This window comes from Marmota monax, unplaced genomic scaffold (genome assembly GCF_021218885.2).
Source record: "Marmota monax isolate L192 unplaced genomic scaffold, Marmota_monax_Labrador192_F-V1.1 WCK01_AAM20220418_F8-fsc00079, whole genome shotgun sequence".
NCBI lineage: Eukaryota > Metazoa > Chordata > Mammalia > Rodentia > Sciuridae > Marmota > Marmota monax.
The window spans coordinates 8150273-8164640 of record NW_026694099.1 but is presented as its reverse complement, the minus strand read 5'-3'; the positions used below and the strand labels follow the sequence as shown (position 1 = coordinate 8164640).

Below are 14368 nucleotides of genomic sequence, written 5' to 3'. Positions count from 1 at the left end.
ATAGGCAGAACCAACATCATCAAAATGGCGATATTACCAAAAGTTCTCTATAGGTTTAATGCAATGCCAATCAAAATCCCAATGGCATTTCTTGTAGAAATAGATAAAGCAATCATGAAATTCATATGGAAAAATAAAAGACCCAGAATAGCAAAAACAACTCTAAGCAGGAAGTGTGAATCAGGCGGTATAGCGATACCAGACTTCAAACTATACTACAGAGCAATAGTAACAAAAACAGCATGGTACTGGTACCAAAACAGGCGGGTGGACCAATGGTACAGAATAGAGGACACAGAAACCAATCCACAAAATTACAACTATCTTATATTTGATAAAGGGGCTAAAAGCATGCAATGGAGGAAGGATAGCATCTTCAACAAATGGTGCTGGGAAAACTGGAAATCCATATGCAAGAAAATGAAAATGAATCCCTTTCTCTCGCCATGCACCAAAGTTAACTCAAAATGGATCAAGGAGCTTGATATCAAATCAGAGACACGCCATCTGATAGAAGAAAAAGTTGGCTACGATCTACATACTGTGGGGTCGGGCTCCAAATTCCTCAATAGGACACCCATAGCACAAGAGTTAATAACTAGAATCAACAAATGGGACTTACTCAAACTAAAAAGTTTTTTCTCAGCAAAAGAAACAATAAGAGAGGTAAATAGGGAGCCTACATCCTGGGAACAAATCTTTACTCCTCACACTTCAGATAGAGCCCTAATATCCAGAGTATACAAAGAACTCAAAAAATTAGACAATAAGAGAACAAACAACCCAATCAACAAATGGGCCAAGGACCTGAACAGACACTTCTCAGAGGAGGACATACAATCAATCAACAAGTACATGAAAAAATGCTCACCATCTCTAGCAGTCAGAGAAATGCAAATCAAAACCACCCTAAGATACCATCTCACTCCAGTAAGATTGGCAGCCATTATGAAGTCAAACAATAACAAGTGCTGGCGAGGATGTGGGGAAAAGGGTACACTTGTACATTGCTGGTGGGACTGCAAATTGGTGCGGCCAATTTGGAAAGCAGTATGGAGATTTCTTGGAAAGCTGGGAATGGAGCCACCATTTGACCCAGCTATTCCCCTTCTTGGTCTATTCCCTAAAGACCTAAAAAGAGCATACTACAGGGACACTGCTACATCGATGTTCATAGCAGCACAATTCACAATAGCAAGACTATGGAACCAACCTAGATGCCCTTCAATAGACGAATGGATTAAAAAAATGTGGCATTTATACACAATGGAGTATTACTCTGCATTAAAAAATGACAAAATCATAGAATTTGCAGGGAAATGGATGGCATTAGAGCAGATTATGCTAAGTGAAGCTAGCCAATCCCTAAAAAACAAATGCCAAATGTCTTCTTTGATATAAGGAGAGTAACTAAGAACAGAGTAGGGACGAAGAGCATGAGAAGAAGATTAACATTAAACAGGGATGAGAGGTAGGAGGGAAAGGGAGAGAGAAGGGAAATTGCATGGAAATGGAAGGAGACCCTCAGGGTTATACAAAATTACGTACAAGAGGAAGTGAGGGGAAAGGGAAAAATAATACAAGGGGGAGAAATGAATTACAGTAGAGGGGGTAGAGAGAGAGAAGAGGGGAGGGGAGGGGAGCGGGGGATAGTAGAGGATAGGAAAGACAGCAGAATACAACAGACACTAGTATGGCAATATGTAAATCAATGGATGTGGAACTGATGTGATTCTGCAATCTGTATACGGGGTAAAAATGGGAGTTCATAACCCACTTGAATCAAAGTGTGAAATATGATATGTCAAGAACTATGTAATGTTTTGAACAACCAACAATAAAAATTAAAAAAAAAAACAAGATAAAAAATCAGAAAAAAAAAAGATTTAAGGGGACTTCTTTAAATGGGGATCTTATATTAGAAATAAAGTACAGGTGTACTTTAAACTTAAAGATTAATGATAGGTTGGGAGACTTAGAGTCTGGTTACATAGTTTGGCATCTGTCAATAAGAAAATATAGTACATCTTGGGAAAATCTGAAAAATGCAAATTAGTGACACATTTTATTAATGATTTTGTACCCATAATGATTGTTAAGGAAATATCACATCCTGGGAAAATGTAAATTGATGACACATTTTTCTATACCCATATGATTGCAAAGCGAATGTCACATCTCGCGGAAAATCTGAAAATTGCAAAAATCAATGATGTATTCTATTAATAATTCTGAATTCATAATGATGAGAAAAATTGTAATAAAAGATGACCCAGAGAAAGCTGCATTACAGCTCTCTCTCTCTGGAGATTGCTCCAAGAAAACGATTCCTGTCTCATTCCTTGCGCCAATGCCACTCATCCTTCAGGACCCTTTGGACCCCGCTGGGGCGGGACCCGGGCAGGGGAGGAGGAGGAGTCAGCACTGGATGAGGGAATGTTTTTATTCTTAAATATTAAGTCCTACTTTAAAAAAAGATATCTATACATTTATATGGTACAATACCCTGATGCTAAAACCTTATAAGGAACTTAATATCCTTTCCTGTAAAGCAACACAAAATTAGTCTGACAGTTTTTAATAAGGCAGGATATAAAACCTACAAACATTTAAAGTACAGTTTACATTTACCATCCACATTTAAACTATTCAAAAAGGTATGACTTTATTTGGGCGGGTGAGAGTTTAGTTCATTAAAAATGAGCAAAAAAGAAAAGAAAATTCGAACAAAACCCGATTCTTGAAGCATTTGAGTTCTTCACAAATGACCCCGTATTAACTCAGTTGGCCAATGGATAAAGAGGGTGAAAAAGCAGGGCGGTGGAACTAAACCTTATCCCTATTGTTAGGAAACTAAGACCCAGCGAATCATCTCGGTTACTGTGACCAACTTAAAAGAGCAAGAGTCTCGGATTTTTGCGGTACACGAAAAATGTCAACCGTGGAAGAAAAATATCCGGGTTTCAAATACAAAGGAGACTCGGGTTTCAGTTTAAATCCCCACCAGGCATTTCGAAGACTGTCACTTCCCTGCGGTCCAGGGTAATACAGAACGCTGGAGTACCCTCTTAGGAGGAACTCGGAGCCACAGAGCATCTCTTCGTTCTAAAGCTGCCCCCGACCTTCCATCTTTAATAAAGGGTCGTTCTTTTACCTGTGGTATCGCTTTCGCTATGACATTCACGTACTGAGAAAGCTGCAGAACTGATGGAAACGCTAAATTGCGATTATGAAAGAGTCACCCAGACAGCGTATAAACAAGTCTTGATGTCAGGGGCCGGCCAGGCCTCCAAATCCTCAATGCTCAGGGTTGGCTTGGTATGCGCAACCTTCGGGAGTGTTGGCCAGGGTGACTCTCCCCCGCGCCCCGACTTCCCATGGTCTGCACACCTGGTCCCTGCAGACACCCGCAAAGGTTCTCCAAAGCCCCGCTACGCAGTCGGCCTCCCGACCCAGCTATCCCATCCGATGGCCCCGCTTCTCTCCCTGGAATACTCAGTTTCTTCCGGTTCCCCATCTACTCACAGAGGCTCGCGGAGCATAAGTTCCAGGGTGGCCGCGTCACTTTTCCCTTCTCGCGCAGCACTACTGCAAGCCACCAGCGACCAGCCCCATCCAACGGCCCGTAGGATTCAAATTCTCTCACTTCCGCCCGCAACCCGGAAGGAGCGGTCGGCCCCGCCCCCCAGGGAGGAACCCGCGGGGCGCGGGCTGTGGGGTAGGGGCTATAGCGCCCCGGCTATGTTGCTGGGTGCTGGTTCCGCTAGCCTTTCCGTTTGCGGCTTGTTGGCTTTTTCCAGTCTCTCTTCTTTTCAGGTTCTCAGAGAGGGCCGGGCGGTGGCTTCTGCCTGGTGACTCTTGAGCTGCTTGTTTCTAAAATGGATGGAAACGTGCTAAAGTTTCTTCGTCTTCAAGGAATGGGGAAAATGGGAGCACTACTGCGCCGGGAGGTTTTTTACCTCTCCCCTCACCCTGGCGTAAACCGAAGCAGGAGCAGCCAGAGGAAAAAGGCAAACCTCCACGTACTCTGCACAGGTTTCCTTCGCCCTCCGGAACCGCGCCCGACAGCACCTCTAAACGCTTTCCATCCGCTGCTTGAGGAAGACAAAAAGACAAGTTTGCCAGTCACCCCTCACCCGGCCACAAATTGAAAATAAGAGGTCAGAGCGGTTCCCGGTTCCAAACAAAATATATGAGAATAAATATTAGAAAGCAATAACTGTCCCCACCCCGTATAAAGGATCATTTTGCAAGACTATTACGTACCGTTCTGTAAGGTTCTTGGGACAGCAGTGTCCTATTTTTTAAACAAAGAACTGCATATTTTTTGATCCTAAAGGTCTTAAGCTTCTGAAGGGCTACGTCTGGGAGCTTTAAGAAATTAAAGAAAGAATTGAACATGGTTTTAGGGGGCGGGGTGGGAGAAAGAATCTTAACTCCAACCTTTGGGGTCCTGATTGATGGTGCCACCAGAGGGATCGTACTCACAGTTAATGGCGTTGATTTACCTAAACTGATGAGTTCAGACTGAGCCATGGCAGCAACATTTCTGTCTCTGTCAAAAATACAATCTGAAAGATTTGCTAGATTTTTAGGAATTTATCTTACAGATAATCTGACACAAGGAAGTATAAAGGTATTTATTGTATTGTTTTTAGCAATGGAAAATAAATAATCTGTGTCCACCAATAAGGAAATGGTTAAAGAAATAGTTAAGTAAGTTATATGTTAGGATTTGGCATACATTGCAGGCACGAAAAGTAACGATCAGTAGCTATTCAAATACTGGAAAAGGCGAGTTTTAGAATGACTACAGTATCCTGTAAATATATATCAGCATAAAAAATTTCAGGATAGATGCATAAAAAGTGTGAACAGTTATTTACAGGAGTGGCAAATAGGGGTGGTAAGAGATGGAGGTTTTTTACTTTTCACTTTATAACCAGCCGAATTTCTTAAATAATAAGAATGTTTTACTTTTGGAATTTTGTTTTTAAATAAGATTGTTAGAAATTGAGTATATTCTGGAAACAGAATTCGATTTAATAAATGTATAAATTACAATGTTTGGATAGTCTGCGTTCATTCATCAATTCCTTCAATGATTGGACCACACATTTCATCATTCATGATATGTTGTATTATTCAGTGTTCCACATTTCTAATATGTCCCCATTAAACATATAACTTCTTGAAGTTGCTCAAAGACAGAAACTAAATCATATTTTCCTGTCTTTCATAATTCTTGGTACCTTCCCACCATTAAAGTTTCTTACTTCACAGGAATTAAATTCTCAAGTTGACCTGCAAGTAAAGTTAAATATTCTTAAATTGCCCTTGAAAAGCCCCGACAAAAATCACAAAATATTATATATTATATTGTATGTAATGACAATTATATAATTATTGTCTTTATATAACTATAGGCAAGATTCTAAAAATAATTGTTTCCTGTGTTCAATCCTTCCCTAGGACCTTTAATGAATTCTTCAATCTCTTCCACTAAAATGTTGATAAAGTCACCATCACCCAGCAGCCTAGCTATCAGTCAGGCTGAGATTAATTTCTTACCAACATTGAAGGACCCTATGTAGTGTCAATCATGTATATTTTAAAAAATATATTTTTAGTTATAGATCAACCTTTATTTTGTTTATTTAGTTTTATGTGGTGCTGAGGATTGAACCCAGGGCCTCGAACACGCTAGGCAAGTGCTCTATCACTGAGCTACAACCCCAGCCTTCATTTGTATATATTTTCCCCCTAACATTATCCAGACTTAATTGTATAAATTGCCTATAACACTCATGCATTGAGTAGCATTTCCAGTTATTTACACTATTTAAACTTTTCTTTCTTCCCATCAGAGTTTAGTATAGGTAATTATAATAAGTAATGCTACAACATTTCATGAACAAAATAAAATCTTCAGTAAATATCCACCGACTACACCAAAGAGCTGGAGGAAACAGACTTACTTTTTATTTTTATTTTTTGGTACTGAGGATTAAACCCAGGGACATTTTAGCCCTGAGCTACATCCCCATTCGTAAGTTTTGATTTGCTTAGGGCCTCATTAAGTTGCTGAGGCTGACCTCAAATTTGCTATCCTCCTGCCTCAGCCTCCCAAGTTGCTGGGATTATGGGTGTGTTCCACTGTGTCTGGACAGACTTACACATTTTTCTTAAAAAAATACATGTAAATATATATATATTTTAGTTGTAGGTGGACACAATATCTTCATTTATTTATTTTTATGTGGTGCTGAGGATTAAACCCAGGGCCTCACATGTGCTAGGCAGCGCTCTACAGCCCCAGCCCCCAGACTTACACATTTTTTAAAGAAAATATTTGTATTGGACATACTAACAAATCTGGCCATCATCTGATAGGTAATAACATTTTTAAATTAAGTAAAATATACTTATATAAGTATTTCATCTAATAAAAGCTGCAAAACTGAAGAAGAAAAAGAATACAAAGATTTGTTTTAGTTTCTCATAACACCTCAGTAATCTGAACAAGCTGAGAACTGAATCCATAGACAATTTCAATCATAGCTAATTTAACTTCTCTCTTCCTTGTATTCCCCTTCTCATTCACTTCACATGTAGCAGAAAGCAAGACAAAAACATTTGTGGACCAACAGCCATCAGCTTAACATGCAAGAGCCAATACAAAATGCTTCAGCAGAAGAGCTCCAACAGTTTACCTTGAAAGATTCTTAGCACAACCAACATAAGTGACAAAAACAGTAAAAAGTCCTAGAAAGAAATTTAAAGAATAATATAGGGCCTGACATTTTAAAAAATGTAATGGAGAATATAAGTGATTGCAATGTTCATAAAAAATAATTAGAATTGTTAAGATAGTTTAGGGGAAAAAAAAAGATTCACGAATGCTGAGGATAGATATTTTGTCTTACCACAAAGCTAAAGTAAAACTTGCCACAAAGCTAATACAAAGGTTAGTAGTCACACACAAACAATTGCACAAGCAAACCAACCAACAAAAGTCAAACAGATCAGACAAAAAAAGTATTAGCCTAAAAAGACAAATACAAGGAGTGGGGTCATACTAGGAAATCTGAGACAGGAGGATTGTAAATTTAAGGTCAGACTGAAAATAAAGTTAATAAAAAGAACTGGTAGATGTAGTTCAGTAGTAGAGCAGTTGCCTAGCATATGTGAAACCCTAGGTTAAATTCCCAGTATATATCACACACACATACACACACACACACAGACACAACAAATACATAGATAATCTAGAATTAACTGTATAGGGAATATTAATGATACTAAAAGCTTGGTCCATGTCTCCTTTTTTTTTAATTTTTTATTGTGGGTTGTTCAAAATATTACAAATTTCTTGACATATCATATTCCACACTTTGATTCAAGTGGGTTATGAACTCCCACCTTCACCCCATACACAGATTGCAGAATCACATCAGTTACACATCCATTAATTTACATATTGCCATACTAGTGCCATGTCTCCTTTGACAATTCAATAATAAGGACAAGGTTTTGAGAAAAAGGAAAAAGAAATTTGATTGATTGGCTAGCTAACGAGAAACACAGGGGACTACTGTTCCAGAGGCTGTGATTCTTTCTTCTGAAGAGAAGAGAGAACTTCAGGGCTAAGATCCAAATATTGTCAGGAGATATAAAGTGTCCTTGAGAAAGTCATTGCTCCAGGTTTGGAGTTTCTTTATTCTTGTGGGCAGTGATATTCTTTTGAGGAGTGAAGGACACAATAGCTTAGCATGGAGTGGAAAAAATGTTAGTCTTGTTTCTCCTGTTGTGCGTGGGCCACAGGAAGAAAAGAGGAAAAACAAAACAAAAACGTCAATTTAAAAATAAGCTACATGTGGGTGAGCCACAAGGTTTATAGTCAAAAGTACAAAGTGGACTCCTGTTACATTACATTAATATAAAGGTGGCATTTCAGTTTCAGGAACAGGAAAGTTTCATTTATAAATTGATCAATGCTGAAAATAATTGGCTGTTCACATGGAAAACACAAACTTAAGCTTCTACTTTGCACCATATACCAAAATAAAATTCTAGAAGGATTAAACAGTAACAAATAATTTATGTGCATATATGTATATACTTATATATATGAGATATATGAAAGAGAGAGACAAAAGAGAAAGGGGGGAAGAGAGAGAGAGAGAGACCAACTGAGAGAGTGTAGTGGCACCCTATCCTACACACACACACACAAACAAATCTTAACTAAGCTTCTCCAGAAATCTTCACCATAATTGATTTTAAGACTATAAGCAAAAGAGTCTCTACAAAAAAGTTCAATGTAGTTAAACTTCCTATTTTTATGTTGTCCTGTTTTACTTGGCCACTGGCCAGGAAGAAATCAACTCTCCAGGTGCTGGACACCCCCTTACTAGTTTTTCACAAACATGCATCCACTATAGTATTTTGTAGAAATGTGTAAACAGGGCCTCTGGCCTTGAGCTGAGCTTCAAGATGTCTGAGATGTCTACATTTCTAAGATAAGAGAAGTTACCAATTGGGCTCCATGGTAACAGCTGGCAGGGGGAGGAAAGAAAGGGGAGAAGAAGCCTCCCCTTCTCAGGTATTGTCCTTGAAGGGTTAACTTGCCCAGAACAGTGAAAGAAAAAAACTACTTTTATGTGAACTTCTACAGACCGTGAGTTTCTGAGCCTCGCCCCTTACATGCTGGGTATAAAATTCTGAAACTATCTGAACTTGGGGTTCAGGGGATTGAGTACAGCAAGAGCTGTGCCCTCTGAGCCTGGCTGCAGCCAAATAAAACTGTTTCCTGCTATCTTTGGTGCCTTGCCTCGTTTGTCCCTACAACATAAGAAGTCTTTTCTTCCCTTAAGTCACAGTTAATCTTCTATTTTCTCTCTCTTTCATCTCTCTCTCTCTCTCTCTCTCTCTCTCTCTCTCTCTCTCTCTCTCTCATTGTAGGGACAAATGAGGCAAGGCACCAAAGATAGCAGGAAACAGTTTTATTTGGTGCAGCCAGGTTCAGAGGGCACAGCTTTTGCTGTAATGTTAATCCCCTGAACCCCAAGTTCAGGTAGTTTTAGAGTTTTATACCCAGCATGTAGAGGAGAAGCTCAGAGGTTTACAGTCTGCAGAAGTTCACATAAAAACAGTTGTTTTTTTTTTCTTTTACTGTTCTGGGCAAGTTAACCTTTCAAGGACAACACCTGAGAAGGGGAGAGTTTCTTCTCCCTTTTCTTTCCTTCCCCTGCCAGCTGTTACCATGGAGCCCAATTGGTAACTTCTCTTATCTTAGAAATGTAGACATCTCTGTGAAGCCAAGCTCAAGGCCAGATGCCTTCTTTACACATTTCTACAAAATACTATAGTGGATACATATTTGTGAAAAACTAGTAAGGGGGTGTCCAGCACCTGGAGTGTTGATTTCTTCCTGGCCAGAGGCCAAGTAAAACAGGGCAACAGGAAAACAGGAAGTTTATCTACATTGAACTTTTTTATAGAGACTCTTTTGCTGACAGTCCTAAACTCCGCTATGGTGAAGATTTCTGGAGAAGCCCAGTGAAGAATTTCTGTGGAGAAAGAGGGTGCCATTACACTTAAGGCAGGAATCCTAGAAGCCATAAAACTAAAGTTAGAGTGTAAAATATCTGTATGAAAAAGTCATCATAAAACATTATATGATAAAGAGATTCTGTGTGAAAATATTTATAAAAATTAGGATACTAGATCAACAACTCTAATGTAAAAACTTCTTGAAATTTGTTTTTTTCACAAAGCAGTAAAATGGGTAGAAGAAATGAACAAGTAATTCATTGAAAAGAAAATGAAAGAATACAATAAGCAAAAATATGAGTCTCACTACCTCACTTTTGGAAATACAAATTAAACTACCAAATGCCAATTTTCCTCTCTTGGATCAACAGAAGTTAAAGCAATGCATAACATCCAACACTGGGAAGTTATGGTATAAAATGTACCCTTAGTCACAAGGGCATACGTTGCTACAATTTTTTTGGAAAGCAAATTCCACCAAATTTTCTCAACTTTGGAATTCACCTACAGAGATAAATATGCTAGTGCTTTTTGAAAACAGTACTTGTAGTGGCTCCTGACTAAAAACAAATATCAAGAGAGACATGACTGAATGAATAAATTAGAATGTATCATACTATTTGACCATATCCCTCTCTGTGCTTATTTTCCTTGTCTGTTTCTTAGTTCTTCTGATTCTCAAATATTGGAATTCTTTGGCATATACTTAATATCCCTAATGATGGCATGAATGCTATGTATGAAGTTTTCATTCCATAATTTAAAAAAATTGGACTAATCACCTTTTGCATTAAGTTATAAAGAGAATATTGTACAAAATAAGTATATGATCATTTGTTAGTTTATGACTTCATGATTAGTATGTATTTGTCAAACATTTATTATGCTGTTAGCAGTGCTAAATTCTGAATGGAGTTTTATTCATGTGTTCACCAAAATGTTCCTTACTGTAGTTTGCCAGACCAATCTTTTTATTTCTAGTTCTGAACTTAAATTAAAATATATTTTAGGAAAAGTAGGTTGTTTGCTACCAAACAGGGATCTTTTTCTCATTGTCTCATTCCCTTGAATGTTTTGATCTACAATTGTAATCTAACTGTGGTTAAGTGTCTTTTAAGTAAAACATACCACCTCCTGGCAGCAGGAAGCACCACCCAAAACAGTGAATTTCAGGTCTCTTCTTTCAGGGTTGTTTGGATAATGAGTAGGTATATTAACAGCAGTGATTTGGAATGATACTATTCCTGCTGAGTAACTGTGTGGTTTTAGCAAGAAGGTCTGAAAATTTCCTTGAGGCGGACATGAGACACGGTATTCTAATGCAGGTCAAAAGTATGACTGTTTATGTTCACATTATCCTTCTTCAGGTTGGTGTTTCAAATAAATGGTTGTCTGAATGCTTTTTTAATTGCAGTCTTTGTCCTGAAGTGTTTACATAGAAACCAGAGCCTCTTTACAATTAAGATAACTCCAAATGCAAGAGTACACACTGGTAATACCACCCAGTAGTGAGCAAGATGCTTGAACTGAGTCTTAACATTCTTGGATATAGTTGCTGGCAATCAAAAGTGTTCTCAGTTTATTTTGTGTATTTTAATTTTTTAATTTCCTCTCAGAATACTAGAGGAAAAGGAGTTGATAAAAATGACTCAGTTATAAGCAGTTCAATTCTCACCTGTGTCTTGATAGGGGTGGAAGAAAACCTCAAATTCTTATAAGGGTCTTGGCCATCAAATTGCCACTTAGGAAGCAAGCACTTGCTTAATGCTTAATTTCAACCCTAGGGCATTCTTGTGGAAAAATAAAAATCTTCAGCAAGACCTAGAAGTGCAATGTCCAGAGTCTGGACTTTTTAAAGCTAGACAGGCTGAAGTTTAAACACTAGTTCTATTATTTCCAAGCTAAGTTGGAAGCATCTTTGAGCTTTACCAGTCATTTGTAAAACGTAAATAATAATAACTACCTCCTTGGTTTCTTGTGAATGCTAAATGAGAAAACATTCAAAATGGTAATAATGATTAGACAAATGGGAAAATCATAAGGCTGATGTTCCCTTTCTTTGCCTTTTAGTGGTAGGTGAATTTCAAGCCCAACATTCTTAGGTTGGCAATCCACTGAGTCAGGAAAAGACTCTTTCCTCTAGGTGGATCTTAGCTTCTTGCTCTTCTTCCTTTCATAGCATGATAAATTCCTCAGTCACCTGTTCCCTACTTTTCATCTTGGAAGCTAATCTGAAAAATTAACCCATGTCAATATAAGGGTCTTATAGATTAGCTCTAATAAGTTATACCTGTAGCTGAACTGTATAGTGAGAATTTATGGGGTAGTCACATGTGATATTTTCTATCTAACCCCCCTCTATTTTTCATTATTATTAGTTTTTGCAAGTCTATTATTTCAAAGGTGACTCTTCTTTGGTATTTGTACTTCAATATTTTGCCAGTGATCATAATGGGGCAGTGAGGGTTCCTGTATATGAGGCTAACTAATAAAAGACCTTCGGGAAAAAAAAAAAGATAACTATTTTTTTTTTTGGCCATGCTGGGGACTGAACCCAGGGCCTTGTGCATGTGAGGCAAGCACTCTATCAACTGAGCTATATCCCCAGCCCAAGAGAGTTAATTTTTATTCAATACTTTATATCTTTATAAATACTGTGAAAAAACTATTTAAACGTAGATTTTAAATGCTGATAAAATAGATGATAAAACTAGGATTAAGTATTGTTAAATATGTGCCCAAGGCCACAGTAAACAGAATTGTTTATTTTAACTCCAGCTTGTTTGGATGTGAAACCTGTTCTTTTTCCATTACAATATTTCAATTCACATACTCTGTATATGAGTAGCTATAAGAAACCTAATATTAACCTAAAACAATCAGTTATTAGCAGAGTTTATTTCTTATGGAAGATTTGTTTACTCATCTGTAGAATTGTAGGATGTTAATTTGATATAGGACCTAAAATATTATCTTGTTTTAGTAGAAGCTTTACTAATATTACTACAGAGAAGATTCTAGTACTAGACTGGAGGTTGAATTAGATTGTTGGTTCTCAAAATGTGGTTCATGAGGTGCTATAGTTTAGATCTGGAATGTCTTCAATAGGCCCATACATTAAAGGCTTGGTCCTATTAGGGCTTTGTGTTATGGTGGAACCTTTGAGGTGGGGCCTAACAGGGGGTCTTTGTGTTATTGGGGGCATGCCCTTGAAGGGAATTGTGAAACCCTGGTCTGTTCTCCTCCTCTCTCTCTTGATCCTGGCCATCAGGTGAGTGGGTATGCTCTGGCACACACTCCTACCATGATGTGCCACCGCAAACCCAAAGCAACAGGGGCAACTGATCATGAACTGAAACCTTTAAAACTGTGAACCAAAATAAAACTTTTTCTTCATAAGTTGATTATCTCAAGTACTTGTTACTGTAATGGTTTTTCTAGCCATTTTCATTATAATACTAAGACTTTTTACCTTTCTTATTTATGTTCTCCCACAAGTGTACAGTGGGGCTTTCTGGAGACTATGTGAGATATGATATTGCAACAGATTAAATGCAGAAACTCATATGAAAATCCAGTGGTTTTCTAATAATAAGACAATAAGAGATTTGCATAAATGCCACTCTTCTCACTGAATTATTTTTGTTTTGGAAAATAAAAATATTATGTTAACATGTACTATGTATACTTATTTTAACAGAATTAAATATACATGTTAAAACTTTCTTAGCTTTAATATTTAATATGGTAGTATGGCAGTATGTATAAACGTGGCTGTATAACCAATGTGATCCTACAATCTGTACACATGGTAAAAATAAGAATTCATACCCCATTTGAATCAAATGTATGATATATGATATGTCAAGATCATTGTAATGTTTTGAGCAACCAATTAAAAAAAGAATACAAAAAATGAATAAAATATTTAGTATGGTAAATAATAATAAACGTGAGTCACATAAAATCTTTATTATTTGTTCTTTTCAGATATACATGACAGTAGAGTGTATTACACATACATGGAGTATAACTTATTCTAATTAGGATCTTATTCTTGTGGTTGTATATGATGTGGAGTTTCACTGGTGGTGTATTATATGAACATAGGAAAATAATGTCCAATTCATTCTACTGTCCTTCCTAATCCCATCTCCCCTCCCTTCCCTTCATTCCCCTTTGTCTAATCACTTAATTTCCATTCTTCCTTTCACTGCTTATTGTGTGTTAGCATCCACATATCAGAGAATATTTGGCAGCCTTTGGGTTTTCAGGACTGGCTTATTTCACTTAGCATTATAGTCTCCAGTTCTATCCGTGTACCATCCAAACTCATAAAGTCATTCTTTTTTATGGCTGACTAATATTCCCTTGTGTATATACACCATATTTTCTTTGTCCATTCATCTGTTGAAGGGCACCTAGTTTGTTTCTATAGCTTAGCTATTGTGAATTGAGCTGCTTTAAACATTGATGTAACTGTGTCACCGTAGTATGCTGATTTTAAGTCTTTTGGGTATATATTGGAGATTAGGATAATTGGATCAAGAGGTACTTCCATTTCAAATTTTCTGAGAAATCTCCATACTGCTTTCCAGAGTGGTTGCCCCAATTTGCAGTTCCATTACATAAGATCTTTTGGTGGTGTTCAGTTTTTAAGAGCATAAAGAAATCCAAAAATTTCAAGGGCTATAGAACTAAGTAATAACTAAAAAGTAGTTTTAGGCTTTTGATTTTTTTAAGTGCCAGTAAACATAAGCAAACAAACAAACAAAAAGACAGAAATCCTTCCAAAATTTTGGGCAGCAGCACT

At 37.5% G+C, this 14368-nt stretch overlaps 1 protein-coding gene across 2 annotated transcripts in view; it reads right to left on the bottom strand.

Moving 5' to 3' along the window:
* G2e3 (G2/M-phase specific E3 ubiquitin protein ligase) overlaps positions 1–3671 on the bottom strand; it is a 60008-nt gene extending 56337 nt beyond the window's left edge. Inside the window, exon 1 of one of the 2 annotated variants that reach the window (XM_046465218.2) lies at positions 3526–3671. In XM_046465218.2, coding sequence (XP_046321174.1) covers positions 3526–3542 — 17 coding nt within the window. In that variant the 5' untranslated portion in view covers positions 3543–3671. Of the gene's footprint in view, positions 1–3154; positions 3492–3525 lie in introns of those variants that run through there. The other variant, XM_046465219.2, reaches the window with a different exon arrangement.
* Between the last annotated feature and the right edge of the window lie 10697 nt (positions 3672–14368).